We start from the raw sequence: 26,676 nt of genomic DNA, 5'->3' as shown, positions 1-26,676 counted from the left end.
AACCCTTACCCCTAACCTTTATACTGCTAAATCCTTACCCTAACCCCACCTCTAACCTTTATACTGCTAAACCCTTACCCTAACCCCACCCTTAACCTTTATACTGCTAAACCCTTACCCTAACCCCTAACCTTTATACTGCTAAACCCTTACCCTAACCCCACCCCTAACCTTTACTGCTAAACCCTTACCATAACCCCTAACCTTTATACTGCTAAACCCTTACCCTCACCACTAACCTTTATACTGCTAAACCCTAACCTTTATACTGCTAAACCCTTACCCTAACCCCTAACCTTTATACTGCTAAACCCTTACCCTAACCCCACCCCTAACCTTTATACTGCTAAACCCTTACCCTAACCCCTAACCTTTATACTGCTAAACCCTAACCCCACCCCTAACCTTTATACTGCTAAACCCTTACCCTAACCCCTAACCTTTATACTGCTAAACCCTTACCCTAACCCCTAACCTTTATACTGCTAAACCCTTACCCTTACCCTAACCCCACCCCTAACCTTTATACTTCTAAACCCTTACCCTAACCTTTATACTGCTAAACCCTTACCCTAACCCCTAACCTTTATACTGCTAAACCCTTACCCTAACCTCACCCCTAACCTTTATACTTCTAAACCCTTACCCTAACCTTTATACTGCTAAACCATTACCCTAACCTCACCCCTAACCTTTATACTGCTAAACCCTTACCCTAACCTTTATACTGCTAAACCCTTACCCTAACCCCTAACCTTTATACTGCTAAACCCTTACCCTAACCCCTAACCTTTATACTGCTAAACCCTTACCCTAACCCCTAACCTTTATACTGCTAAACCCTTACCCTAACCCCTAACCTTTATACTGCTAAATCCTTACCCTAACCCCTAACCTTTATACTGCTAAACCCTTACCCTAACCCCACCCTTAACCTTTATACTGCTAAACCCTTACCCCTAACCTTTATACTGCTAAATCCTTACCCTAACCCCACCTCTAACCTTTATACTGCTAAACCCTTACCCTAACCCCACCCTTAACCTTTATACTGCTAAACCCTTACCCTAACCCCTAACCTTTATACTGCTAAACCCTTACCCTAACCCCACCCCTAACCTTTATACTGCTAAACCCTTACCCTAACCCCTAACCTTTATACTGCTAAACCCTAACCCCACCCCTAACCTTTATACTGCTAAACCCTTACCCTAACCCCTAACCTTTATACTGCTAAACCCTTACCCTAACCCCTAACCTTTATACTGCTAAACCCTTACCCTAACCCCTAACCTTTATACTGCTAAACCCTTACCCTAACCCCTAACCTTTATACTGCTAAACCCTTACCCTAACCCCTAACCTTTATACTGCTAAACCCTTACCCTAACCTTAATACTGCTAAACCCTTACCCTAACCCCTAACCTTTATACCGCTAAACCCTTACTCTCACCCCTAACCTTTATACTACTAAACCCTTACCCTAACCTCACCCCTAACCTTTATACTGCTAAACCCTTACCCTAACCTCACCCCTAACCTTTATACTGCTAAACCCTTACCCTAACCTCACCCCTAACCTTTATACTGCTAAACCCTTACCCTAACCTCAACCCTAACCTTTATACTGCTAAACCCTTACCCTAACCCCTAACCTTTATACTGCTAAACCCTTACCCTAACCCCTAACCTTTATACTGCTAAACCCTTACCCTAACCCCACCCCTAACTTTTATACTGCTAAACCCTTACCCTAACCCCACCCCTAACCTTTATACTGCTAAACCCTTACCCTAACCTTTATACTGCTAAACCCTTACCCTAACCCCTAACCTTTATACTGCTAAACCCTTACCCTAACCCCTAACCTTTATACTGCTAAACCCTTACCCTAACCCCACCCCTAACTTTTATACTGCTAAACCCTTACCCTAACCCCACCCCTAACCTTTATACTGCTAAACCCTTACCCTAACCTTTATACTGCTAAACCCTTACCCTAACCCCTAACCTTTATACTGCTAAACCCTTACCCTAACCCCTAACCTTTATACTGCTAAACATCGCCCCTAACCTTTATACTGCTAAACCCTTACCCTAACCTTTATACTGCTAAACCCTAACCCCACCCCTAACCTTTATACTGCTAAATCCTTACCCTAACCCCTAACCTTTATACTGCTAAATCCTTACCCTAACCCCTAACCTTTATACTGCTAAACCCTTACCCTAACCCCTAACCTTTATACTGTTAAACCCTTACCCTAACCTTTATACTGCTAAATCCTTACCCTAACCCCTAACCTTTATACTTCTAAACCCTTACCCTAACCTTTATACTGCTAAACCCTTACCCTAACCCCTAACCTTTATACTGCTAAATCTTTACCCTAACCCCTAACCTTTATACTGCTAAATCCTTACCCTAACCCCTAACCTTTATACTGCTAAACCCTTACCCTAACCCCACCCTTAACCTTTATACTGCTAAACCCTTACCCCTAACCTTTATACTGCTAAATCCTTACCCTAACCCCACCTCTAACCTTTATACTGCTAAACCCTTACCCTAACCCCACCCTTAACCTTTATACTGCTAAACCCTTACCCTAACCCCTAACCTTTATACTGCTAAACCCTTACCCTAACCCCACCCCTAACCTTTACTGCTAAACCCTTACCCTAACCCCTAACCTTTATACTGCTAAACCCTTACCCTCACCACTAACCTTTATACTGCTAAACCCTTACCCTAACCCCACCCCTAACCTTTATACTGCTAAACCCTAACCTTTATACTGCTAAACCCTTACCCTAACCCCTAACCTTTATACTGCTAAACCCTTACCCTAACCCCACCCCTAACCTTTATACTGCTAAACCCTTACCCTAACCCCTAACCTTTATACTGCTAAACCCTAACCCCACCCCTAACCTTTATACTGCTAAACCCTTACCCTAACCCCTAACCTTTATACTGCTAAACCCTTACCCTAACCCCTAACCTTTATACTGCTAAACCCTTACCCTAACCCCTAACCTTTATACTGCTAAACCCTTACCCTAACCCCTAACCTTTATACTGCTAAACCCTTACCCTAACCCCTAACCTTTATACTGCTAAACCCTTACCCTAACCTTAATACTGCTAAACCCTTACCCTAACCCCTAACCTTTATACCGCTAAACCCTTACTCTCACCCCTAACCTTTATACTACTAAACCCTTACCCTAACCTCACCCCTAACCTTTATACTGCTAAACCCTTACCCTAACCTCACCCCTAACCTTTATACTGCTAAACCCTTACCCTAACCTCACCCCTAACCTTTATACTGCTAAACCCTTACCCTAACCTCACCCCTAACCTTTATACTGCTAAACCCTTACCCTAACCCCTAACCTTTATACTGCTAAACCCTTACCCTAACCCCTAACCTTTATACTGCTAAACCCTTACCCTAACCCCACCCCTAACTTTTATACTGCTAAACCCTTACCCTAACCTTTATACTGCTAAACCCTTACCCTAACCCCTAACCTTTATACTGCTAAACCCTTACCCTAACCCCTAACCTTTATACTGCTAAACCCTTACCCTAACCCCTAACCTTTATACTGCTAAACCCTTACCCTAACCCCTAACCTTTATACTGCTAAACCCTTACCCTAACCCCTAACCTTTATACTGCTAAACCCTTACCCTAACCTTAATACTGCTAAACCCTTACCCTAACCCCTAACCTTTATACCGCTAAACCCTTACTCTCACCCCTAACCTTTATACTACTAAACCCTTACCCTAACCTCACCCCTAACCTTTATACTGCTAAACCCTTACCCTAACCTCACCCCTAACCTTTATACTGCTAAACCCTTACCCTAACCTCACCCCTAACCTTTATACTGCTAAACCCTTACCCTAACCTCACCCCTAACCTTTATACTGCTAAACCCTTACCCTAACCCCTAACCTTTATACTGCTAAACCCTTACCCTAACCCCTAACCTTTATACTGCTAAACCCTTACCCTAACCCCACCCCTAACCTTTATACTGCTAAACCCTTACCCTAACCTTTATACTGCTAAACCCTTACCCTAACCCCTAACCTTTATACTGCTAAACATCGCCCCTAACCTTTATACTGCTAAAACCTTACCCTAACCTTTATACTGCTAAACCCTAACCCCACCCCTAACCTTTATACTGCTAAATCCTTACCCTAACCCCTAACCTTTATACTGCTAAATCCTTACCCTAACCCCTAACCTTTATACTGCTAAACCCTTACCCTAACCCCTAACCTTTATACTGCTAAACCCTTACCCTAACCTTTATACTGCTAAATCCTTACCCTAACCCCTAACCTTTATACTTCTAAACCCTTACCCTAACCTTTATACTGCTAAACCCTTACCCTAACCCCTAACCTTTATACTGCTAAATCCTTACCCTAACCCCTAACCTTTATACTGCTAAACCCTTACCCTAACCCCTAACCTTTATACTGCTAAACCCTTACCCTAACCTCACCCCTAACCTTTATACTGCTAAACCCTTACCCTAACCCCTAACCTTTATACTGCTAAACCCTTACCCTAACCCCTAACCTTTATACTGCTAAACCCTTACCCTCACCCCTAACCTTTATACTGCTAAACCCTAACCTCAACCACTAAACTCTAGTGACTGGCTAGACTGGTTAGACTCATCTTGCCTTCCCCACTGGGCTTACTGATATCTTCCATATACCCGTCATGTGTACTGGGATGTACCTTGTGTGTGTCTGTCTGTCTTTGTCATGTGAACATTCCACTTTGAGAAATGACGTCTTCGGAAAAACATCAAAATAGTAATGTACTCACCTGTAACCCTTACCCTAACCCCTAACCTTTATACTGCTAAACCCTTACCCTAACCTCACCCCTAACCTTTATACTGCTAAACCCTTACCCTAACCCCTAACCTTTATACTGCTAAACCCTTACCCTAACCCCACCCCTAACCTTTATACTGCTAAACCCTTACCCTAACCTCACCCCTAACCTTTATACTGCTAAACCCTTACCCCAACCCCTAACCTTTATACTGCTAAACCCTTACCCTAACCCCACCCCTAACTTTTATACTGCTAAACCCTTACCCTAACCCCTAACCTTTATACTGCTAAACCCTTACCCTAACCCCACCCCTAACCTTTATACTGCTAAACCCTTACCCTAACCTTTATACTGCTAAACGCTTACCCTAACCCCTAACCTTTATACTGCTAAACCCTTACCCTAACCCCTAACCTTTATACTGTTAAACCCCGCCCCTAACCTTTATACTGCTAAACCCTTACCCTAACCTTTATACTGCTAAACCCTAACCCCACCCCTAACCTTTATACTGCTAAATCCTTACCCTAACCCCTAACCTTTATACTGCTAAATCCTTACCCTAACCCCTAACCTTTATACTGCTAAACCCTTACCCTAACCCCTAACCTTTATACTGCTAAACCCTTACCCTAACCCCTAACCTTTATACTGCTAAATCCTTACCCTGACCCCTAACCTTTATACTTCTAAACCCTTACCCTAACCTTTATACTGCTAAACCCTTACCCTAACCCCTAACCTTTATACTGCTAAATCCTTACCCTAACCCCTAACCTTTATACTGCTAAACCCTTACCCTAACCCCTAACCTTTATACTGCTAAACCCTTACCCTAACCTCACCCCTAACCTTTATACTGTTAAACCCTTACCCTAACCCCTAACCTTTATACTGCTAAACCCTTACCCTAACCCCACCCCTAACCTTTATACTGCTAAACCCTTACCCTAACCTTTATACTGCTAAACCCTAACCTCAACCACTAACCTCTAGTGACTGGCTAGACTCATCTTGCCTTCCCCACTGGGCTTACTGATATCTTCCATATACCCGTCATGTGTACTGGGATGTACCTTGTGTGTGTCTGTCTGTCTTTGTCATGTGAACATTCCACTTTGAGAAATGACGTCTTCGGAAAAACATCAAAATAGTAATGTACTCACATTGCTGGCTGGGATCGGAGTCAACGGTGGTCATCTTGACGTAATTGGTTGGGAACAGACCGGTGATCCCATTGACCTCTCCTTTCCACCAATCGGGGTTGGTCTTGTCGAACACACTGATCATCTGACCTTTGGAGAAGCTCATCTCATCCTCGTTGGCTGCTTTGTAGTCGTACATGGCAATGACCTGACACACTGGAGGAGAGAGAGAGAGAGCAAGAGCAGGGGGAGAGAGAGAGGGGGGGGGGGGGGGGGTGAGGCAGTGTCGGCTGATGGGAGGAGCTATATGGAGGACAGCCTCATTGTATTGGCTAGAATGGAATAAATGGAACGGAATCAAACATGGTTTCCATATGTGTGATGTGTTTGATACCGTTCCATTGATTCCATTCCAGATATTACAATGAGCCTGTCCTCATATAGCTCCTCCCACCAGCCTCCTTGTAAACTATACATTCTCTTTTCTTACCAACTAAAAGGTGTGTGTGTGTGTATGTATATTACAACGAGCCTGTCCTCCTATAGCTCCTCCCACCAGCCTCCTTGTAAACTATACATTCTCTTTTCTTACCCACTAAAAGGTGTGTGTGTGTGTGTATGTATATTACAACGAGCCTGTCCTCCTATAGCTCCTCCCACCAGCCTCCTTGTAAACTATACATTCTCTTTTCTTACCCACTAAAAGGTGTGTGTGTGTGTATGTATATTACAACGAGCCTGTCCTCCTATAGCTCCTCACACCAGCCTCCTTGTAAACTATACATTCTCTTTTCTTACCCACTAAAAGGTGTGTGTGTGTGTATGTATATTACAACGAGCCTGTCCTCCTATAGCTCCTCCCACCAGCCTCCTTGTAAACTATACATTCTCTTTTCTTACCCACTAAAAGGTGTGTGTGTGTGTGTGTTACCTGGTAGAGGTGCTGGAGTGGACTTGCCGCTGTTAGATCCCAGCATTTTGACATGTGAGGCAGGAAACCAACCCTTCTGACGCTTCTTTCCTCGCGCCTTAGAGACCGAGAGAGATCAGTCAACCAGTTAACCAGTTAACCAGTCAATCAGTCAATCAGTCAATCAGTCAGTCAGTCAGTCAGTCAGTCAACCAGTCAACCAGTCAGTCAACCAGTCAACCAGTCAACCAGTCAACCAGTCAATCAGTCAACCAGTCAATCAGTCAACCAGTCAGTCAACCAGTCAATCAGTCAACCAAACAATCAGTCAACCAAACAATCAGTCAACCAAACAATCAGTCAACCAGTCAGTCAACCAAACAATCAGTCAACCAGTCAGTCAACCAAACAATCAGTCAACCAAACAATCAGTCAACCAAACAATCAGTCAATCATATGTATCAATCTAATGCTGCGTTTAGACAGGCAGCCAAATTCTGATGTTGTTTTCACTAATTGGTCTTTTGACCAATCAGATCAGCTCTGAAAAATATCTGATGTGAAAAAACCTGATCTGATTGGTCAACAGACAAATTAGTGAAAACAATATCAGAATTGGGCTGCCTGCACAAGAAACCTAATTCGGATATTTTCCCACTAATTGGTCTTTTTTTGACCAATCAGATCAGATCTTAATTCAATAACTGTAAATCAACACAGCCAAAATCATATTGAGTCTAAAACAACCATTAATCAATCAATCAGCCAACCTGCAGTTCTCCGAGCAACCAGCCGGAGGAATCCTTGCTGAGGATGAGGATGAGCTGTCCTGGTGCAAGGCTGAGTTGCTCTGTTCCTGTGGCCGTGTAGGCAGTGCTCACCTGGGCTATCTCTGTGCACACACGCACGCACGCGCACGCACACAAACACACACGCACACGTAGGGAGTAGCATCAGATTTAGAGGAAGTGTTGAAAGGAACAGAGTGTGGATTTGCATTTGTCCAGTTGACTCACCTGGCTTCTTCCCAGGCTGTCCTGGCTTCCCTAGGCTGCTGGATGTCTGAAATAACAAGTTATAGAAACAAGGTCAGATACAAGTTAAAGTCAAGGATGTGTGTGTGTGCGTATCTTACATCGGTCTCTTTGGGTTTGACGTAGTTGGAAGGGAACACTCCAGTGCGGTCTCCGATGCCTCCGCTCCACCACTCTCCCTCTCTCTGGGTCACCAGGATCACATCACCTTCTCGAAACATCAGGTGGCCATGCTCTGGGCTCTCATAGGTGTACAGCGCCATGTACTCTGATTGGTGAGACAAAACATCACCTCTCAGAGAGACATTCTTTTTGGATGATACAAACCATGACCTCTGAGAGATATTCTATTGGATGACATAATTCACTACAGAGTCATGGACATTACCATCTGACAAGGCAGAACTGTATTTTATAATGTTCCCAACACAAGAACTGAATCGGATAAGAGTGCTTTTGCAGAAGGACATGTTTTTGGGGAAGAGAGAGAGAAAGAGAGAGAGCGAACGAGGGCAAGAAACCGAGGGCGAGAGACCGAGGGCGAGAGAGCGAGAAAGAGAGAGGGAGAGCGCGAGAGAGAGCGAGAGAGGGCGAGAGAGCGTCAGGGCGAGAGAGGGCGAGAGAGCGTCAGGGAGAGAGAGAGGGCGAGAGAGAGAGAGAGAGAGAGGGCGTCAGGGAGAGAGAGAGGGCGAGAGAGAGAGAAAGAGAGAGGGCGAGAGAGAGAGAGAGAGAGAGAGAGGGCGAGAGAGTGAGAGAGGGCGAGAGTGAGAGGGCGAGAGTGCGAGAGGGCGAGAGTGTCAGGGCGAGAGTGTCAGGGCGAGAGAGAGGGCGAGAGAGTGAGGGCGAGAGAGAGAGAGAGAGGGCGAGAGAGAGAGAGGGCGAGAGAGAGAGAGGGCGAGAGAGCGTCAGGGCAAGAGGGCGAGAGAGTGTCAGGGCGAGAGGGCGAGAGAGTGTCAGGGCGAGAGGGAGAGAGAGGGAGAGAGAGAGAGAGAGGGAGAGAGTGAGAGGGCGAGAGAGGGCGAGAGAGCGTCAGGGCAAGAGGGCGAGAGAGTGTCAGGGCGAGAGAGTGTCAGGGCAAGAGAGAGAGAGGGAGAGAGAGGGGGCGAGAGAGAGGGGGCGAGAGAGGGGGAGAGAAAGAGGGTGAGAGAAAGAGGGCAAGAGAAAGAGGGCGAGAGAGAGAGAGGAGTACCTTCCAGTTGAGCACCATCTGAGGCCTCCACTTCATCTGGGGGAGAATACGTCAGGCTGAGACGAGACAAACGACATTAATAAAACAAAAAAAATACTTTTCTATCATAAGACCAGCACTACAGTGCCCTAACCTCACCCCTAACCTCACCCCTAACCTCACCCCTAACCTCACCCCTAACCAACAACAACGTAACAACAAGCAGTCATATGATTTAATTTCACCTTTATTTAACCAGGTAGACTAGTTGAGAACAAGTTCTCATTTACAACTGCGACCCGGCCAAGATAAAGCAAAGCAGTTTGACACAAACAACAACACAGAGTTACACATGGAATAAAACAAACATACAGTCAATAACACAGTAGGAAAAAAATTGTCTATACACAGTGAGTGCAAATTAGGTAAGATAAGGGAGTTAAGGCAATAAATAGGCCATAGTGGCGAAATAATTACAATATAGCAATTACACACTGGAGTGATAGATGTGCAGATGATGAATGTGCAAGTAGAGATACTGGGGTGCAAAGGAGCAAAATAAATAAATAAATACAGTATGGGGATGAGGTAGTTGGATGGGCTATTTACAGATGGGCTGTGTACAGGTGCAGTGATGCTCTGACAGCTGGAGCTTAAAGCTAGTGAGGGAGATATGAGTCTCCAGCTTCAGTGATTTTTGCAGTTCATTCCAGTCATTGACAGCAGAGAACTGGAAGGAAAGCGGCCAAAAGAGGAATTGGCTTTGGGGGTGACCAGTGAAATATACCTGCTGGAGCGCGTGCTACAGGTGGGTGCTGCTATGGTGACCAGTGAGTTGAGATAAGGCCGGGCTTTACCTAGCAGAGACTTGTAGATGACCTGGAGCCAGTGGGTTTAGCGACGAGTATGAGGGCCAGCAAACGAGTGTACAGGTCGCAGTGGTGGGTAGTATATGGGGCTTTGGTGACAAAATGGATGGCACTGTGATAGACTGCATCCAATTTGTTGAGTAGAGTGTTGGCGGCTATTTTGTAAATGACATCACCGAAGTCGAGGGTCGGTAGGATAGTCAGTTTTACGAGGGTATGTTTGGCAGCATGAGTGAAGGATGCTTTGTTGCGAAATAGGAAGCCGATTCTAGATTTAATTTTGGATTGGAGATGCTTAATGTGAGTCTGTCCACATATTCTAGGTCAGAACCGTCCAGAGTAGTGATGCTGGACGGGCGGGCAGGTGTTCAGTTGAAGAACATGCATTTAGTTTTACTTGCATTTAAGAGCAGTTGGAGGCCACGGAAGGAGAGTTGTATGGCATTGAAGCTCGCCTGGAGGGTTGTTAACACAGTGTCCAAAGAAGGGCCAGAAGTATACAGAATGGTGTCGTCTGCGTACAGGTGGATCAGAGACTCACCAGCAGCAAGAGCGACATCATTGATATATACAGAGAAGAGAGTCGGTCCAAGAATTGAACCTTGTGGCACTGCCATAGAGACTGCAAGAGGTCCGGACAACAGGCCCTCCTCCGATTTGACACACTGAACTCTATCAGAGAAGTAGTTGGTGAACCAGGCGAGGCAGTCATTTGAGAAACTAAGGCTGTTTAGTCTGCCGATAAGAATGTGGTGATTGACAGAGTCGAAAGCCTCGGCCAGGTCGATGAATACAGCTGCACAGTATTGTCTCTTAACACTGGCGGTTATGATATCGTTTAGGACCTTGGGCGTGGCTGAGGTGCAACAATGACCAGCTCTGAAACCAGATTGCATAGCAAGGTACGGTGGGATTCGAAATGGTCGGTAATCGTTTTTGATTTGGGGGTGTACGCGTGCGTGTGTATGTATGTATTTACGCAGTGGTGTTGTCATTGTCTTCCAGGAGTGTGACGTATGTTTTGGGGAACCAGCCCTGAACCCCGTTGAGCTCCCCCAGCCACCAGCTGTCCTGCTGCTCCAGCACCCGGATCACATCATCCTTACTGAAGTTCAGATGGCTCTCTGTCTTAGCTGTCCAGGAACACAGAGCCTGAGCCTGCAGGTTACCCACCACCTAGAGCAAGAGGAGGAAGGATGGAGGGAGATAAGATTGAGGGAGGGAAAGAGAGAGGTAGATAGCAGAAGGACAAGGGTCAAATTTAAATTGGGAGGTAATAAAACAATATATTTTTCACTCATGGATCAAACTAGATCGGTGTAATCATATTCCTAACACCATTCGTTTCCTTTTTAAATCCAGGGTAGTCAGGGTAGTGGAATCCGTCTGGTCGCGTAGCAACATGATCTGTGTGCGGTGTTATGATCACACTTGTAGGCGATGTCATGGCAACGTTGGCTAGCTAAGCTCATACGCAGAAACACGTCATCAGGTCTAACAGTTGTCTCGCGCAGGACTGCAGAAGGTCATCAAATCAAAAGACACTCCTTCCATATAAAAGTTGTTTTTGACAAAAATGAAAAGGAAGTTGGGGTATTAGCTTGTTCAACTACGTCAGACAACAGCTCAGATCTACGTTGTGCCATTAGATTCAGAGAAAATGATGTTTCACTTTTCTCATTGATGAATAGTTGTTTTAGACTATAATGGGGCAGCAGGTAGCCTAGTGGTTAGAGCGTTGGGCCAAACCGAAAGGTTGCTGGATCGAATCCCTGACCTGACAATGTAAATATCTGTTGTTCTGCACCTGAACAAGGCAGTTAAACCCACTGTTCCACGGTAGGCCAACATTGTAAGTAAGTATTTGCCTAGTTAAATAAAGGTTAAATAAAATAAATAAAAATAATTATATATATATATATATAAATATATATATATATAAATATATATATATATAAATATATATATATATAAATATATATATATATAAATATAAATATATATATATATATAAATATAAATATATATAAATATATATAAATATAAATATATATAAATATATATAAATATAAATATATATATATATATATATATATATAAATATATAAATATAAATATATATATATATATATATATATATATATATATATATATATATATATATATATATAAATATATAAATATATATATATATATATATATATATATATCTCATTGACTTCTCTCACCTCAAATCCCGGGCTGGTCTGCTTCGCAAGCATTCCCGGATATCGTGTGATATCCGGCCAGTAGTGGGGAAGGGCTATAAGACCCCTTCCCCACTACATTTATAGGGTCCTAGACTACAGATTAACAATTCATTATAATGTTTAATACCATTCCACAGTCTTTTCTAGTCTCTGCCTCTTATAAAGAAACAGTCTGAGAAATGTGTGAATTATTGCAGGGTTTCTGTGAGAAGGCACATCTAGGCTAAAAGAGAATAGACGCAGAACCCTGCAGGGGAATGAAAGAGATAACAGACTAGTCAGACAGACCTCTATAAATCAACTTGGGGAGTGGACATTTACTGCTGAGCCCTTAGAAAACACTGGAACTATTTTATCTCTCTTGCAAGTTTGTATAGCTGTGTATGCATGGGCTTGGTCTGATGAGTAGAAGGTAATGACGTATGCAGTGACATCACAAGGGCTGGACTTCGGGCTTAATAAAATAACTTGGGACTTTTCTTATTTTGCAAAATTAAGGAGAGACATCAGTTGTATGTGTGATGTTTGAGCTTTGACTTCTGTCTACAGCTGTATTTTGATTAAAATTGTTATGATTTATAAGTGCACATTGAGTGTTCCTTATACGTTAAGTAAATAAAACGGAGCACAGAAAAACAGAACCAACACTACCCTAGCTTCAATTGGCTCCTCCCACTCCTTCTCTACCTGTACCTGCTCCGAGGGGGTGGGGTGAGGGGCGTGTGTAGGCGTGAAGGCGGAGTTCTGTCCTGTTGACATAGAAGCATCTCCCCCGGGTTTCCTGGAAGACATGAAGGTTCAGAGGTCATTAACTTTTCAGTCAGCAGTACAGTATTTACATGAATCACCATATCAATGTCTCATCAGGGTTGAGGAAAGGTTACACGCTCCACACCTATGAGAAATACCTATGGCTAGAAACTGTGTGTGTGTATGTATGTGTATCTATGTGTGTGTGTGTATTATCCAACCTACCCTGTGTTGATGGGGGTGGAGAGCTGTGGTCTGAGGGCCTGTTTAGCAGCATAAACAGCAGTAGTAGCACCAGCAGTGGTAGTTGTAGTAACAGTAGCAGGTCTCTCTACATAGCTCTCTGGGAACCAGCCCATCTTCCCCTGACGACTCCCATACAGCCAACCCTGCTCTCGCTCCGTACTCTCATCCACCTAGACACACGCAAACAGATGAATTGGCACACAACAGTCAGACAACAGAGAAGCAGAGTGTAGAATTAAATCCAGAAATAAATTGTCATCCGTATGGTTCTAACCTCGACGACCTCATCGGCTTCAAAGCTGAGTTCTTCCAGGTTGCGAGCGGTGAAAGGGTAGAGCGCCCGGAAGGAAGTGAGCATCGCAGACTTCCTGTGCTCTGTGGCCTGGGGTTTCAGACCGCCTGGAACAGCCAATCACACAGCAGCACCTCATGACGTCACCTCAGTTAACATTTTAAAATATAATCATCTCAAATTGACGAGAGCAACCGTGTGGCTATCAGTTTTCCATATCCTAATAAAGGTTTAATAGAACAGTTTAATAGTCTAGTGGTTCCTCCTTACCTTTCCTCTCCTCTAGACCTCCAAGAAGGGCTGACAGTTTGTTGTGGATGTCTGTCTTCCCTGCACGCCCCTGCTGCCGCAACGCCGCCACCTCCTCCTCTCTGCTCCTCCTCTCCTCCTCCAGCTTCCTCTTCGCTTCTTCCTTCAGCTTCCTCGCTTCTTCCTCCTGCTGCCTCCTCCTCTCCTCATCCTTCCTCTTCAATCTCTTCTTGTCCTCCTCACACCTCTTGCTCTCCACCTCTTCCTGCCTTTTCTTCTCCTCCTCCCTCCTCTTCCTCTCCTCTTCCTCCTTCTCCTCCCTCCTCTTTCTCTCCCCTTCCTCCCTCCTCTTCCTCTCCTCTTCCTCCTGTCTTCTCTCCTCCTCTCTCCTCTTCCTCTCCTCTTCCTCCTGTCTCCTCCTCTCCTCCTCCTCTCTGCTTTCTCGTTCTACCTTTTCTTTAGCAGCTAAGAGGCGGGCTTGTGTCTCCTTCTCCTCCTCCTCTCTCAGTTTGGCCTCTCTCTCTTCCTGCAGCCTCCTCTGTCTCTCCTCCTCCTCTCTCTTCAGCTTCTCCTGCCACCGACGCTCCTTCTGCAGCTTAATACGCCTGGGGAGAGCGGGAGAGAGGGAGAGGGAGAGAGGGAGAGAGAGAGAGAGAGAGAGAGGAGATAGGGAAAAGACAGACAGGCCTATGTCAAAGACCAGATAATGCTTGAGCATGTCTGTGTGTTAGGCAGAGGGGAGAACTGTTCACCTTTTGGCCTCCTCCTCCTCTCTCCTCTCCTCCTCCTCCCTCCTTTTCCTCTCCTCCTCAACCTCCCTCCTCTTCCTCTCCTCCTGCTCTCTCTGTCTCTCCAGTTCTCTCCCTTTGTCCTCTTTGATGCTCCGTAGTTTATCCAGAGCCGACTGCTGCTTCCGCTGGTTTTCTCTCAGTTCCTGATGTTATCACATCAACAAGAGGGCACATTTCACCACATACTAACACGGTCACACATTCAGAACCACAACACGATCTATTACATTTACACTACACTTATTTTATTAACTGGTAACAGCAAAGGATCTAACATGATGGCACAGCGAGCACTGGGATGAGAGGGTTGGACAACTCAGAGTGGTTAGGCACCAAGAGAGGAGAGAGAGAAATATATATATAGTACAGTACTGTACCAGTCAGAACTGTTTGGACACACCTACTCATTCAAGGGTTTTTCTTTATTTTTTACTACATTGTAGAATAATAGTGAAGACATCAAAACTATAAAATGACACATATAGAAACATGTAGAGACCAACAAAAAAAAAAGTGTTAAACAAATCAAAATATATTTTATATTTGAGATTCTTCAAAGTAGCAACCCTTTGCCTTGATAACAGCTTTGCACACTCTTGCCATTCTCTCAACCAGCTTCATGAGGTAGTCACCTGGAATCTATTTCAATTTACAGCTGTGCCTTGTTAAAAAGTTCATTTGTAGAATTTGTTTCCTTCTTGATGCGTTAGAGCCAATCAGTTGTGTTGTGACAAGATAGGGGTGGTATAGAGAAGATAGCCCTATTTGGTAAAATACCTATTTAGTCAAAGACCAAGTCCATATTAATGGCAAGAACAGCTCAAATAAGCAAAGAGAAATGACAGTCCATCATTAAGACATGAAGGTCAGTCAATCCAGGACATTTCTTCAAATGCAGTCGCATAAACCATCAAGCGCTATGAAGAAACTGGCTCTCGTGAGGACCGCCACAGGAAAGGAAGACCCAAAGTTACCTCTGCTGCAGAGGATAAGTTCATTAGAGTTAACTGGCTCTCGTGAGGACCGCCACAGGAAAGGAAGACCCAAAGTTACCTCTGCTGCAGAGGATAAGTTCATTAGAGTTAACTGGCTCTCGTGAGGACCGCCACAGGAAAAGAAGACCCAGAGTTACCTTTGCTGCAGAGGATAAGTTCATTAGAGTTACCAGCCTCAGATTGCAGCCCAAATAAATTCTTCACAGAGTTCAAGTAACAGACACATCTCAACATGAACTGTTCAGAGGAGACTGCGTGAATCAGGCCTTCATGGTTGAATTGCTGCAAAGAAACCACTTGCTTGGGCCAAGAAACACGAGCAATGTGCATTAGACCGGTGGAAATCTGTCCTTTGGTCTGATGAGTCCAAATGTAAGATTTTTGGTTCCAACCACAGGAGGGTAACTCTCCAAGAACAGGGTTGGAGTGAAAACCTACAGGAGGGTAGCTCTCCAGGAACAGGGTTGGAGTAAAAACCTTCAGGAGGGTAACTCTCCAGGAACAAGGTTGGAGTTAAAACCTTCAGGAGGGTAACTCTCCAAGAACAGGGTCGGAAAGCCCTGTCATATATTCACTTTAATACAGGTAGACTGTTATACTTCAACATTTTACCACAACATTTGCGCGAGTGACTAGAGTGAGTGTTAAAAGGAACTGAGGCGTTGGTGTAGACAACCAGCTGAGCTGCACTGGTCTGTACGTACCTGTATGTCCTTCTGGTAATGATCCATGTCAGCCAGTTTAGCAGCCGTCTCTTTCTCCAGAGCATCCAGCTGTTGCTTCAGGTCACGACAGGCTCCGTCCTTCTGGCTGGTGCTGCTCTTGAGAGAGGATATGGTGGAGACTGGGTACAGCAGGAAGACGAGTTACAACCAAGCGAGTGACAGGAGGGGAATGTTTAGTAACACTCTCTACAGTGTCGTCAGAAAGTATTCACACTTCTTGACTTGTTCCACATTTTTGTCGTGTTTTTCACCCATCAACACACAATACCCTAGAACGACAAAGTGAAAACATTCTGTGTAAATATCAAATTTACCAATCGTCCAAGGAACTGTCCTGAGAACTCCTGAGGTATAATTGTGATGAGGCATTTATATGGGGAAGGGTGAAAAATGAGGCATATATCTGGGGAAGGGTGAAAAATGAGGCATATATATGGGGAAGGGTGAAAAATGAGGCATATATCTGGGGAAGGGTGAAAAATGAGGCATATATCTGGGGAAGGGTGAAAAATGAGGCATATATCTGGGGAAGGGTGAAAAATGAGGCATATATCTGGGGAAGGGTGAAAAATGAGGCATATATCTGGGGAAGGGTGAAAAATGAGGCATATATCTGGGGAAGGGTGAAAAATGAGGCATATATCTGGGGAAGGGTGAAAAATGAGGCATATATATGGGGAAGGGTGAAAAATGAGGCATATATATGGGGAAGGGTGAAAAATGAGGCATATATCTGGGGAAGGGTGAAAAATGAGGCATATATCTGGGGAAGGGTGAAAAATGAGGCATATATCTGGGGAAGGGTGAAAAATGAGGCATATATCTGGGGAAGGGTGAAAAATGAGGCATATATCTGGGGAAGGGTGAAAAATGAGGCATATATATGGGGAAGGGTGAAAAATGAGGCATATATCTGGGGAAGGGTGAAAAATGAGGCATATATCTGGGGAAGGGTGAAAAATTAGGCATATATCTGGAAGGGTAAAAAAAAAACTATTTCTAGTGTTGAAAGATTCCAAGAGCACAGCGGTCTCCATCGTTGGGAAATTGGAATTATCCAGACTGTGCCTGGAGCTGGCCGTCCAACCAAACTGAGCAACCGGGCAAGAGGGACCTTGGTCACGGAGGTGACCCAGAACCCAATGACCACTCTGACAGAACTACAGAGTTCTTTGGCTGCGATGGGAGAATCTGCCAGAAGGACAACAGTCTCTACAGCACTTCACCAATCTGGGCTTTATGGGAAATTGGCCAGATGGAAGCCCATCGTGAGAAGGCGGCACATGACAGCATTCCTTGGGAGTTTCCAAAAAGACAAAAAGACTCAGAGCATTAGGCAAAAGATTCAGTGATCTGATGAGACAAAAAATGTTGGCCTGAATGCAAAGAGCCATGTCTGGAGAAAACCAGGCACAGATCATCCCTGCCGTGAAGCATGGTGGTGGCAGCATCATCATGTTATGGGGATGCTTTTCAGCGACAAGGAGACTGGTAAGAATCGAGGGAACAATGAATGGAGCCAAATACAGGCAAATTATTGACGAGAACTTGCAAACGACCATAGACTGAGGGCAAAGATTTACATTCCAACAGTACAATAACCCCAAGCATACTGCCAAAGGAACACTGGAATGGCTTCAGATCAAGAATGTGAGTTCTTGAGTGGCCCAGCCAAAACCCAGACTTGAATCCCATTGAAAATCTGTGGAAAGACTTGAAGATTGCTGTTCACCGCCGCTCCCCATTTAACTTAACAGAGCTTGAGAAAATCCGCCAAATCCAGATGTGTGAAGCTGATAGACGACTCAAAGCTGTAATCGACGCCAAAGTATTGACTGAAGAATTTAAAAACTTATGTCAATTAGATATAATACGGTATTTAATTTCAATAAATTTGAAAACATTTCTATAAACATGTTTTCACTTTGTCATTACGGGGTATTGTGTTTAGATAAGTGAGAGAAAAAAATTCAGGCTGGTTCAACAAAATGTGGAATAAGTCAAGGGGTATGAATACTTTCTGAAGGCTCTGTATGTCTTCAAACAATCATGTTTGATTGAATGTGGAACATGGCCTAATATAGCCCTATAATATACCCCAGTTCAACTGTACACCCCACCCATACACCCTAGTATAGCCTACACCCCACCCATACACCCATGTATAGCCTACACCCCACCTATACACCCTAGTATAGCCCTCTACCTCACCCATACACCCTAGTATAGCCTACACCCCACCCATACACGCTAGTATAGCCTACACCCCACCCATACACCCTAGTATAGCCCTCTACCCCACCCATACACCCTAGTATAGCCTACACCCCACCCATACACCCTAGCATAGCCCTACACCCCATCCATACACCTTAGTATAGCCTACACCCCAACCATACACCCTAGTATAGCCTACACCCCAGCCAAACTTAGCCCCAGTCTCAGTAAGTACCTGGCAGGTTGTTGAGGGCCATGTCCTTCAGTTTGTCACTGAGTCTCTGCTGTTCTGGAGTCAGCTGGGACAGCTTCCTCTGATTCTCCTGAAGCACAGGAGCAGTAGATCATTAGGAGGGGCCAGACAGAGAAAAAGCGCAAGAGCCAGACAGACAAAGACAGAGCGACAGACAGACAGAGAGAGACAGAGACACACCTCTAGTTGTCTCTGCAGGGAGTTGATGTCCTGTCTGGCTGTGTCTCGTCTCTGGTTGGCCAGCTCCAGCTCACAGCGTTGCACCTTCCTTCTACTCTGAGCATCCTGCAGCCGCTCAGAGATCTGTCTGTGTTTGTTACCCTAGGAGAGAGAGACATACAGCCGCTCAGAGATCTGTCTGTGTTCGTTACCCTAGGAGAGAGAGACATACAGCCGCTCAGAGATCTGTCTGTGTTTGTTATGCTGGAAGAGAGAGACAGACAGATGTAGGATCTTAAACTTGACCCTTTCCTCACAGGAGAAAAATAGTCCTGCAGCAGAAGGATTTTAACATCTGAAGAAATATTTACCATGGCCACCAGAGGGCAGCTGGAAGCGGTGTTTTGTATACTGAACAAAAATATAACTGCAACATGTCAAGTACTGGTCTCATGTTTCATGAGCTGAAACAAAAGGTGCCAGACATTTTCAAAAGCTTATTTAGCTCAAATGGAGGATTTCTGCCCCTTTGTGGGGAAAAAAACTAAACTAATTCTGATTGGCTGGGCCTGGCTCCCACTATACCTTCCCAGACCCACCCATGGCTGTGCCCCTGCCTAGTCATGTGAATTCCATAGATTAGGGCCAAATGAATATATTTTTCATTTTTTCAATTGACAGATTTCCTTCTATGAACTGCAGCTCAGTAAAATCATTGAAATTGTTGCATGTTGAGTATATATATTTTTTTATATATACACACACGGTACAGTAATGTACCTTCTGCAGGTTACGTGCAGGCTAGTGTGTCTCGTGTGAATTCTTATGTGGATTATAATACATCTACACATTTATAGGGGACAAATGTATGTTTTGTTAAGGAAAATGTGTTTTAAATTGTTTTATTATATGTCGAAGGCACACGTACAGTAGGGCAAAAAAGTATTTAGTCAGCCACCAATTGTGCAAGTTCTCCCACTTAAAAAGATGAGGCCTGTAATTTTCATCATAGGTACACTTCAACTATGACAGACAAAATGAGAAAAGAAATCCAGAAAATCACATTGTAGGATTTTTAATTAATTTATTTGCAAATTATGGTGGAAAATAAGTACAGAGGTTACATACACACGTATGCCAGAGTCGACCTGGGTTCCAATCTGCTGTTTAGCTCCTGGATGAACGTCTGTTTTAAGCGCTATAATTCCGCTTGGTAACAGCTCCCGAGCGGCGCCGCGGTCTAAAGCACTGCATCTCAGTGCTAGAGGCGTCACTACAACACCCTGGTTCGAATCCAGGCTGCATCACAACCGGCCGTGTCCCATACGGCGGCGCACAATTTTCTATTTCTATTCTTTCTATTCTGGTTAGAGCCAGTTTGCGCTGTTCTGTGAAGGGAGTAGTACACAGCGTTGTACGAGATCTTCAGTTTCTTGGCAATTACTCACATGGAATAGCATTCATTTCTCAGAACGAGAATAGACTGACGAGTTTCACAAGAAAGGTCTTTGCTTCTGGCCATTTTGAGCCTGTAATCGAACCCACAAATGCTGATGCTCCAGATACTCAACTAGCCTAAAGAAGGACAGTTTTATTGCTTCTTTAATCAGAACAACAGTTTTCAGCTGTGCTAACATAATTGAAAAAGGGTTTTCTAATGATCAATTAGCCTTTTAAAATAATAAACTTGGATTATCTAACACAACGTACCATTGGAACACAGGAGTGATGGTTTCTGATAATGGGCCTCTGTACGCCTATGTAGATATTCCATTAAAAAATCTGCTGTTTCCAGCTACAATAGTAATTTACAACATTAACAATCTCTACACTGTATTTCTGATCAATTTTATGTTATTTTAAAATGGACATAAAAAATGTGCTTTTCTTTCAAAAACAAAGACATTTCTAAGTGACCCAAAACTTTTCAAGGGTAGTGTATATATATAGTGTGTGTAGTGTGTGTATAGTGTGTGTATAGTGTGTGTGTGTAGTGTGTGTGTGTATAGTGTGTGTGTATAGTCTCTGTCCATGCGTGTGTGTAGGGAGGCAAGGAGCCTAGCGGTTAAGAGTGTTGGGCCAGCAACCGAAAGGTCACTGGTCTGATTCTCCGAGCCGACTTGATGGAAAAATGTGTCGAAGTGACCTCGAGCAAGACACTTAACCCTAATTGCTTCTCTAAGTGGCTCTGGATAAGAGAGTCAAATGTCAAATATATGTGTGAGTCTCACCACAGCCTCCAACTCCATCTCCAGACTCCTCTTCCTGGCCTTTAGTTGGCTGACCTCTTCCTGTTCCTGACTCTTCTGGCGCTGCAGCTCTCCTCTCCTCCTCCTCTCCAGCTCCTCCTTCCTCTGGAGCTCCAGCTCACGCTGCGCCGCCTGGGGAACACACACACACGGACGGACTCACTCATACTTCCAACAATAAGGACCGCGAGGGTTTGGTAAATGGCCAAATAACCACGGTTAACAACTGTTCTTAGGCACGACACAAACACCCGAGGTGCTTTACTGCTATTATTAACTGGTTACCAACGTAGTTAGAGCAGTCAAAATAAATGTTTTGTCATACCCGTGGTATACGGTCTGATATACCACAGCTGACAGCCAATCAGCATTTAAGGCTCAACCCACCCAGTGACATTTAGAGTGCCTGAAAGAACACGCCTCTTCACCTCTTTTCTCTCCATCTCCTTCAGCCTCTCCTCCTCTTTCTGTCTCTCCAGCTCCCTCTGCCGCTCCATCCTCCTCTCTTCCTCCTTCCTCCTCCTCTCCTCTTGCTCCCTGACCTCTCTCTCTCTCCTCTCTCGTTCCTCCGTCTCCTTCTGCTGGCGTTTCTCATCCTCTCTCCTCTGTGCATCCTGCAGAGCCTGTCTTCTTTTCTCCAGCTCTGCGTTCCCTCGCTCCAGGTTGGCCTTGAACTTATCCTCAAACGACACTGTGAAAGAGAGAGAGGGATGGAGAGAGCGAGAGAGAGAGAGAGAACAATAGAGAGAAAGAACAAGAGAGAACGAGAGAGAGAAAGAACGAGAGAGGGAATGAGAGAGAAAAAGAGAGAAAGAGACAGAGAGAGAGAGAGACAGACAGACAAACAGAGAGAGACACAGACAAACAGACAGAGACAGAGAGAGTGTAAGTGAGAGTATGAGAGTGTGTGAGTGAGAGTGTGTGTGAGTGTGTGAGTGAGAGTGTGTGTGAGTGTGTGTGTGAGTGTGTGAGTGAGAGTGTGTGTGAGTGAGAGTGTGTGTGAGTGTGTGAGTGTGTACGTACGGTTGTTTTTGGTTTTCTGTGGTGGCTCAGCCTCCAGTTCTTCTGTGATGCCAGCATAGAGAGAAAAACTGGTTCCATTCACAGAACCCCTATAAGAAACAGCGAGGGTGAGTGTGTGTATCTCTGATGGTGGTAGTAGATCTGTTGGTAGTGTGTGTGTGTGTGTGTACACCTCTCTGATGGTGGTAGTAGATCTGTTGGTAGTGTGTGTGTGTGTGTGTGTGTGTACCTCTCTGATGGTGGAATTAGATCTGTCGGTAGTGTGTGTGGTAAGGGTCGTCCGGTCTTGGCCACGTCCACTAGATGCATGGCCAGAATAAACTCTTCTCCTCTTAGCGTCCCATCCTTATCTACATCAGCCAGGGACCTGACACACACACACACACACTACTGTGGTCAAAAGTTCTTATACAGGTACAAGTTGATGATGATGATGATGGCGTACTCACCAGATGGTGGCCAGCTGTGTATGAGTGAGCAGAGTGGTTGCCATGGCATTCCTCACTTGCGGACCTGAAACACACAGAACAAAGCAACCTCAGTCCATTTCTCATAACTGAAATAAATGACTTCACTTGTAGCCTTTTGGCATAACCTTGATTGATTGAATTTGCCAGTAAAAAAAAAAAAAAAAAAGACCCAGAATGCAATTCTATCAACCTATCACAAGGCGCATCTTAAAAAAGGTCAGCCATTTTTATCTCAATATCTAAATCATTTCTGTGTAACAATTAGGTACCTTACTGTGCCTAATAAACTGGCCAATGGATGTAGACCAAAACACATGACATTTTAGACTGCAGTCTACCTTCAATAGTCTGCTGTAGTTTCTTCCTTTTCTACACCAAGCTAACGGCAACATTTACATCAACCATCTCTCATATAGCTGTAATATCCAGTGACCCACCTGTCTGTGAGGTAAACTGCATTACCTATACCTGTCTGTGGTAAACTGCATTACCTATACCTGTCTGTGAGGCAAACTACAATACCTATACCTGTCTGTGGTAAACTACATTACCTATACCTGTCTGTGGTAAACTACATTACCTATACATGTCTGTGGTAAACTACATTACCTATACCTGTCTGTGGTAAACTGCATTACCTATACCTGTCTGTGGTAAACTGCATTACCTATACCTGGCTGTGAGGTAAACTGCATTACCTATACCTGACAGAGGTAAACTACATTACCTATAGCCACCCTTGGACTGCCACTCATCTGTTTGCCTACATTTCCCGGCAGCACCCACCTGTGAGGTATCCCGTCATGTGCTTGTCCAGGCTGTTAAACTGCTGTCTGTATTTGAGACGCGAGGCGTGAGGCACGGCCCAGTCAGAGGGAGCGGTCTTCGGAGAACTACCTGCCAGGGAGGTGGTGGAGGACAAATTGGAGCTAGGGACCAGAGAGAGGGATGGCGAGAGAGATGGAGAGAGAGAGAGGGATGGAGAGAAAGGGATGGAGGTAGAGAGGGATGGAGGTAGAGAGGGATGGAGGTAGAGAGGGAGGGATAGAGATATAGAGGGATGGATGGAGAGAGAGAAGGAGAGAGGAATGAGGTAGAGAGAAGGAGAGAGAGGGATGAGGTAGAGAGGAGAGAGGGGGATGAGGTAGAGAGGAGAGAGGGGGATGAGGTAGAGAGAAGGAGAGAAGGGGATGAGGTAGAGAGAAGGAGAGAGGGGGTGGAGGTAGAGAGAAGGAGAGAGGGGGTGGAGGTAGAGAGAGAAAGGGATGGAGGTAGAGAGAGAAAGGGATGGAGGTGGAGAGAGAAAGGGATGGAGGTAGAGGGGGATGGAGGTAGAGAGAGAAAGGGATGGAGGTAGAGAGAGAAAGGGATGGAGGTAGAGAGAGATGGAGGGAGAGGGGGATGGAGGTAGAGGGGGATGGAGGTAGAGAGAGAAAGGGATGGAGGTAGAGAGAGATGGAGGGAGAGGGGACAGAGGTAGAGAGAGATGGAGGGAGAGGGTGATGGAGGTAGAGGGGGATGGAGGTAGAGAGAGATGGAGGTAGAGAGAGAAAGGGATGGAGGTAGAGAGATGGAGGGACAGGGGGATGGAGGTAGAGGGGGATGGAGGTAGAGAGAGAAAGGGATGGAGGTAGAGAGAGATGGAGGGAGAGGGGGATGGAGGTAGAGGGGGATGGAGGTAGAGAGATGAGGTAGAGGGGGATGAGGTAGAGGGGGGTGGAGGTAGAGGGGGGTGGAGGTAGAGGGGGGTGGAGGTAGAGGGGGATGGAGGTCGAGGGGGATGGAGGTAGAGAGAGATGGAGGTAGAGGGGGATGGAGGTAGAGAGAGAAAGGGATGGAGGTAGAGAGAGATGGAGGGAGAGGGGGATGGAGGTAGAGGGGACAGAGGTAGAGGGAGAAAGGGATGGTGGTAGAGAGAGAAAGGGATGGAGGTAGAGGGGGATGGAGGTAGAGGGGGATGGAGGTAGAGGGGGATGGAGGTAGAGAGAGATGGAGGTAGAGGGGGATGGAGGTAGAGAGAGAAAGGGATGGAGGTAGAGAGAGATGGAGGGAGAGGGGGATGGAGGTAAAGAGAGATGGAGGTAGAGGGGACAGAGGTAGAGGAAGAAAGGGATGGAGGTAGAGAGAAAGGGATGGAGGTGGAGAGAGATGGAGGTAGAGGGGGATGGAGGTAGAGGGGGATGAGGTAGAGGGGACAGAGGTAGAGGGAGAAAGGGATCATATAATGGAGTTATAGAAATAGTCCATTGGCATCTAAATGAGTAGAGATCAGAATCTGATTCTATTTTGAGAGAGTGTGTGTGTGTGTGTGTGTGGCTGTGGCTGTGTTACCTGCTTGAGTCCAACAGTGATGAAGCTTTGTTGATCCCAGGAGAGAGACCCAGAGGAGAGGATGCGTACGGTGCAGAGAGAGCCATGCCTGGACACACACGTTGATTGAGTTCCTTATGAAGGCCATTTATATTAACATTGTATGTTTACATTACAAATACAGCATGATGTCCACTCAGTAGAGCCTGGTGACACAGCACTTCCTCTCATTTCCTTTCTAGACAGACTGCTCCCCGGGCCTTGTTAAGGTATTGCCATTGGAGCTAACAGTATTTCATGCATGAAATAGAGAGCCTAATCAGACTTGCCTGTGCTAACGATTCTCACAGGTGAAATAAATGATCAAAATGACAACTGTAACAACTGCCTGAAACATCGATAAAGATGAGTTCAATGTAAGATGTTGTTTTTAGGAGGCACTAGTGCTCCCAAATCTAATCAACCGGGTGTATAAGATGAGGGAACGTTTTGCAGCACACCTGCTGAAAACCACTGATGAGAGAGACACAGAGAAAACATACAGAGACACGGAGAGAGACACGGAGACACATACAGAGAGACACAGAGACACATACAGAGAGACACAGAGACAGAGACAGAGAGACAGAGACAGAAAGACTTACAGAGACAGAGAGACATACAGAGACAGAGAGACATACAGAGACAGAGAGAGACAGAGAGAAAGACAGAGAGAGACATACAGAGACAGACAGAGAGAGACATACAGAGACAGACAGAGAGAGACATACAGAGACACAGAGAGACATACAGAGACAGAGACGGTCCTCCTCTTACCTGTCCCCATGTACCCTGGTGGGAATTGCTGTAGAATACCCATAGTGCCGTTGGGCAAAGCGGGGCTGCCAATGGACGGCAGCAAGGGAATGGGCATCGTTGACGTGGAAACCAGGGGGGCCATGCCTGTAGCTGTTGGGATCATGGGGGTGAGGCCGCTCATAGGTGTCATGGGTGAGAGGTTAGGGGTGAGCATGGCGATGCCTCCGGGCATCACAGAAAGGTTCGGCACGGCAACAGCTCCTGGAGAGACACACAACATTAAAGAGACATGAAGCATCTACAGACATACTGAGAACAGAAGAGAAGTCTACGCATGTGTGTCCGTGTGTCTGTTTTAAAGTACCGTAGCGCGAGGCGGACATGAAGTCTGTAGAGGAGGGGTTAGGGGCGGGCACTGGCGGTTGCTTCATGATGATTGGTAAAGTTGAGAGAAGGGGCGTGCCCTGCAGTTTGAGCTTAATGAGCTTCATGGAGATGGAGAACTCCAACCTGTCCATCTTCCCATCCTTACCCATGTCAGCCAGCGCCCTGGGGGTCAGAGAGGGTCGTTACTATGGAATATCCTCACACGGGGAACAAACATGTAGACATATTGCTTACGTGTTACTTCCTTACTCTGTGTGTGACTGGAGAGCAGCTGGTCACAAGATCGAATGCCAGCACACGTCTGTGTGTGTGTGTGTGTGTGTGTGTGTGTGTGTGTGTGTGTGTGTGTGTGTGTGTGTGTGTGTGTGTGTGTGTACTGTGAATAAAGTTAATGTTTAGCATTTGTTATATTTTCCCTTTCTGTAATACACAATCTGCCAGTGTTATTAGTGCAAGGTGCGGGTAGAATGTTATGGATTGTTCTCAAATATGTTGATAGTGTT

The 26,676-nt window shown here is 45.3% G+C and overlaps 1 protein-coding gene across 3 annotated transcripts in view; it reads right to left on the bottom strand.

Annotated features, from left to right (window-relative positions):
- The window catches only part of LOC110504245 (intersectin-2), a 102,333-nt gene that overhangs the window by 20,627 nt on the left and 55,030 nt on the right, over positions 1 to 26,676 (bottom strand). For 2 of the 3 annotated variants that reach the window (XM_036962232.1, XM_036962231.1), the window contains 24 exons: positions 26,151 to 26,335; positions 25,805 to 26,047; positions 25,010 to 25,097; positions 23,465 to 23,607; positions 22,658 to 22,721; positions 22,438 to 22,575; positions 22,209 to 22,297; positions 21,614 to 21,876; positions 21,168 to 21,317; positions 18,958 to 19,098; positions 18,760 to 18,847; positions 16,287 to 16,426; positions 14,549 to 14,730; positions 13,818 to 14,401; positions 13,530 to 13,654; positions 13,235 to 13,425; positions 12,947 to 13,040; positions 10,990 to 11,186; positions 9,163 to 9,218; positions 8,075 to 8,241; positions 7,956 to 8,001; positions 7,710 to 7,831; positions 6,961 to 7,057; positions 6,051 to 6,245 (listed from right to left, as the gene is read on the bottom strand). In XM_036962232.1, coding sequence (XP_036818127.1) covers positions 6,051 to 6,245; positions 6,961 to 7,057; positions 7,710 to 7,831; positions 7,956 to 8,001; positions 8,075 to 8,241; positions 9,163 to 9,218; positions 10,990 to 11,186; positions 12,947 to 13,040; positions 13,235 to 13,425; positions 13,530 to 13,654; positions 13,818 to 14,401; positions 14,549 to 14,730; positions 16,287 to 16,426; positions 18,760 to 18,847; positions 18,958 to 19,098; positions 21,168 to 21,317; positions 21,614 to 21,876; positions 22,209 to 22,297; positions 22,438 to 22,575; positions 22,658 to 22,721; positions 23,465 to 23,607; positions 25,010 to 25,097; positions 25,805 to 26,047; positions 26,151 to 26,335 — 3,788 coding nt within the window. The remainder of the gene's footprint in view (positions 1 to 6,050; positions 6,246 to 6,960; positions 7,058 to 7,709; positions 7,832 to 7,955; positions 8,002 to 8,074; positions 8,242 to 9,162; positions 9,219 to 10,989; positions 11,187 to 12,946; positions 13,041 to 13,234; positions 13,426 to 13,529; positions 13,655 to 13,817; positions 14,402 to 14,548; positions 14,731 to 16,286; positions 16,427 to 18,759; positions 18,848 to 18,957; positions 19,099 to 21,167; positions 21,318 to 21,613; positions 21,877 to 22,208; positions 22,298 to 22,437; positions 22,576 to 22,657; positions 22,722 to 23,464; positions 23,608 to 25,009; positions 25,098 to 25,804; positions 26,048 to 26,150; positions 26,336 to 26,676) is intronic. The other variant, XM_036962233.1, reaches the window with a different exon arrangement.

This window comes from Oncorhynchus mykiss, chromosome 25, assembly GCF_013265735.2.
Source record: "Oncorhynchus mykiss isolate Arlee chromosome 25, USDA_OmykA_1.1, whole genome shotgun sequence".
Taxonomy (NCBI): Eukaryota; Metazoa; Chordata; class Actinopteri; order Salmoniformes; family Salmonidae; genus Oncorhynchus; species Oncorhynchus mykiss.
Note: the sequence above shows the minus strand (reverse complement) of the source record. Positions and strands in the feature narration are given on the sequence as shown.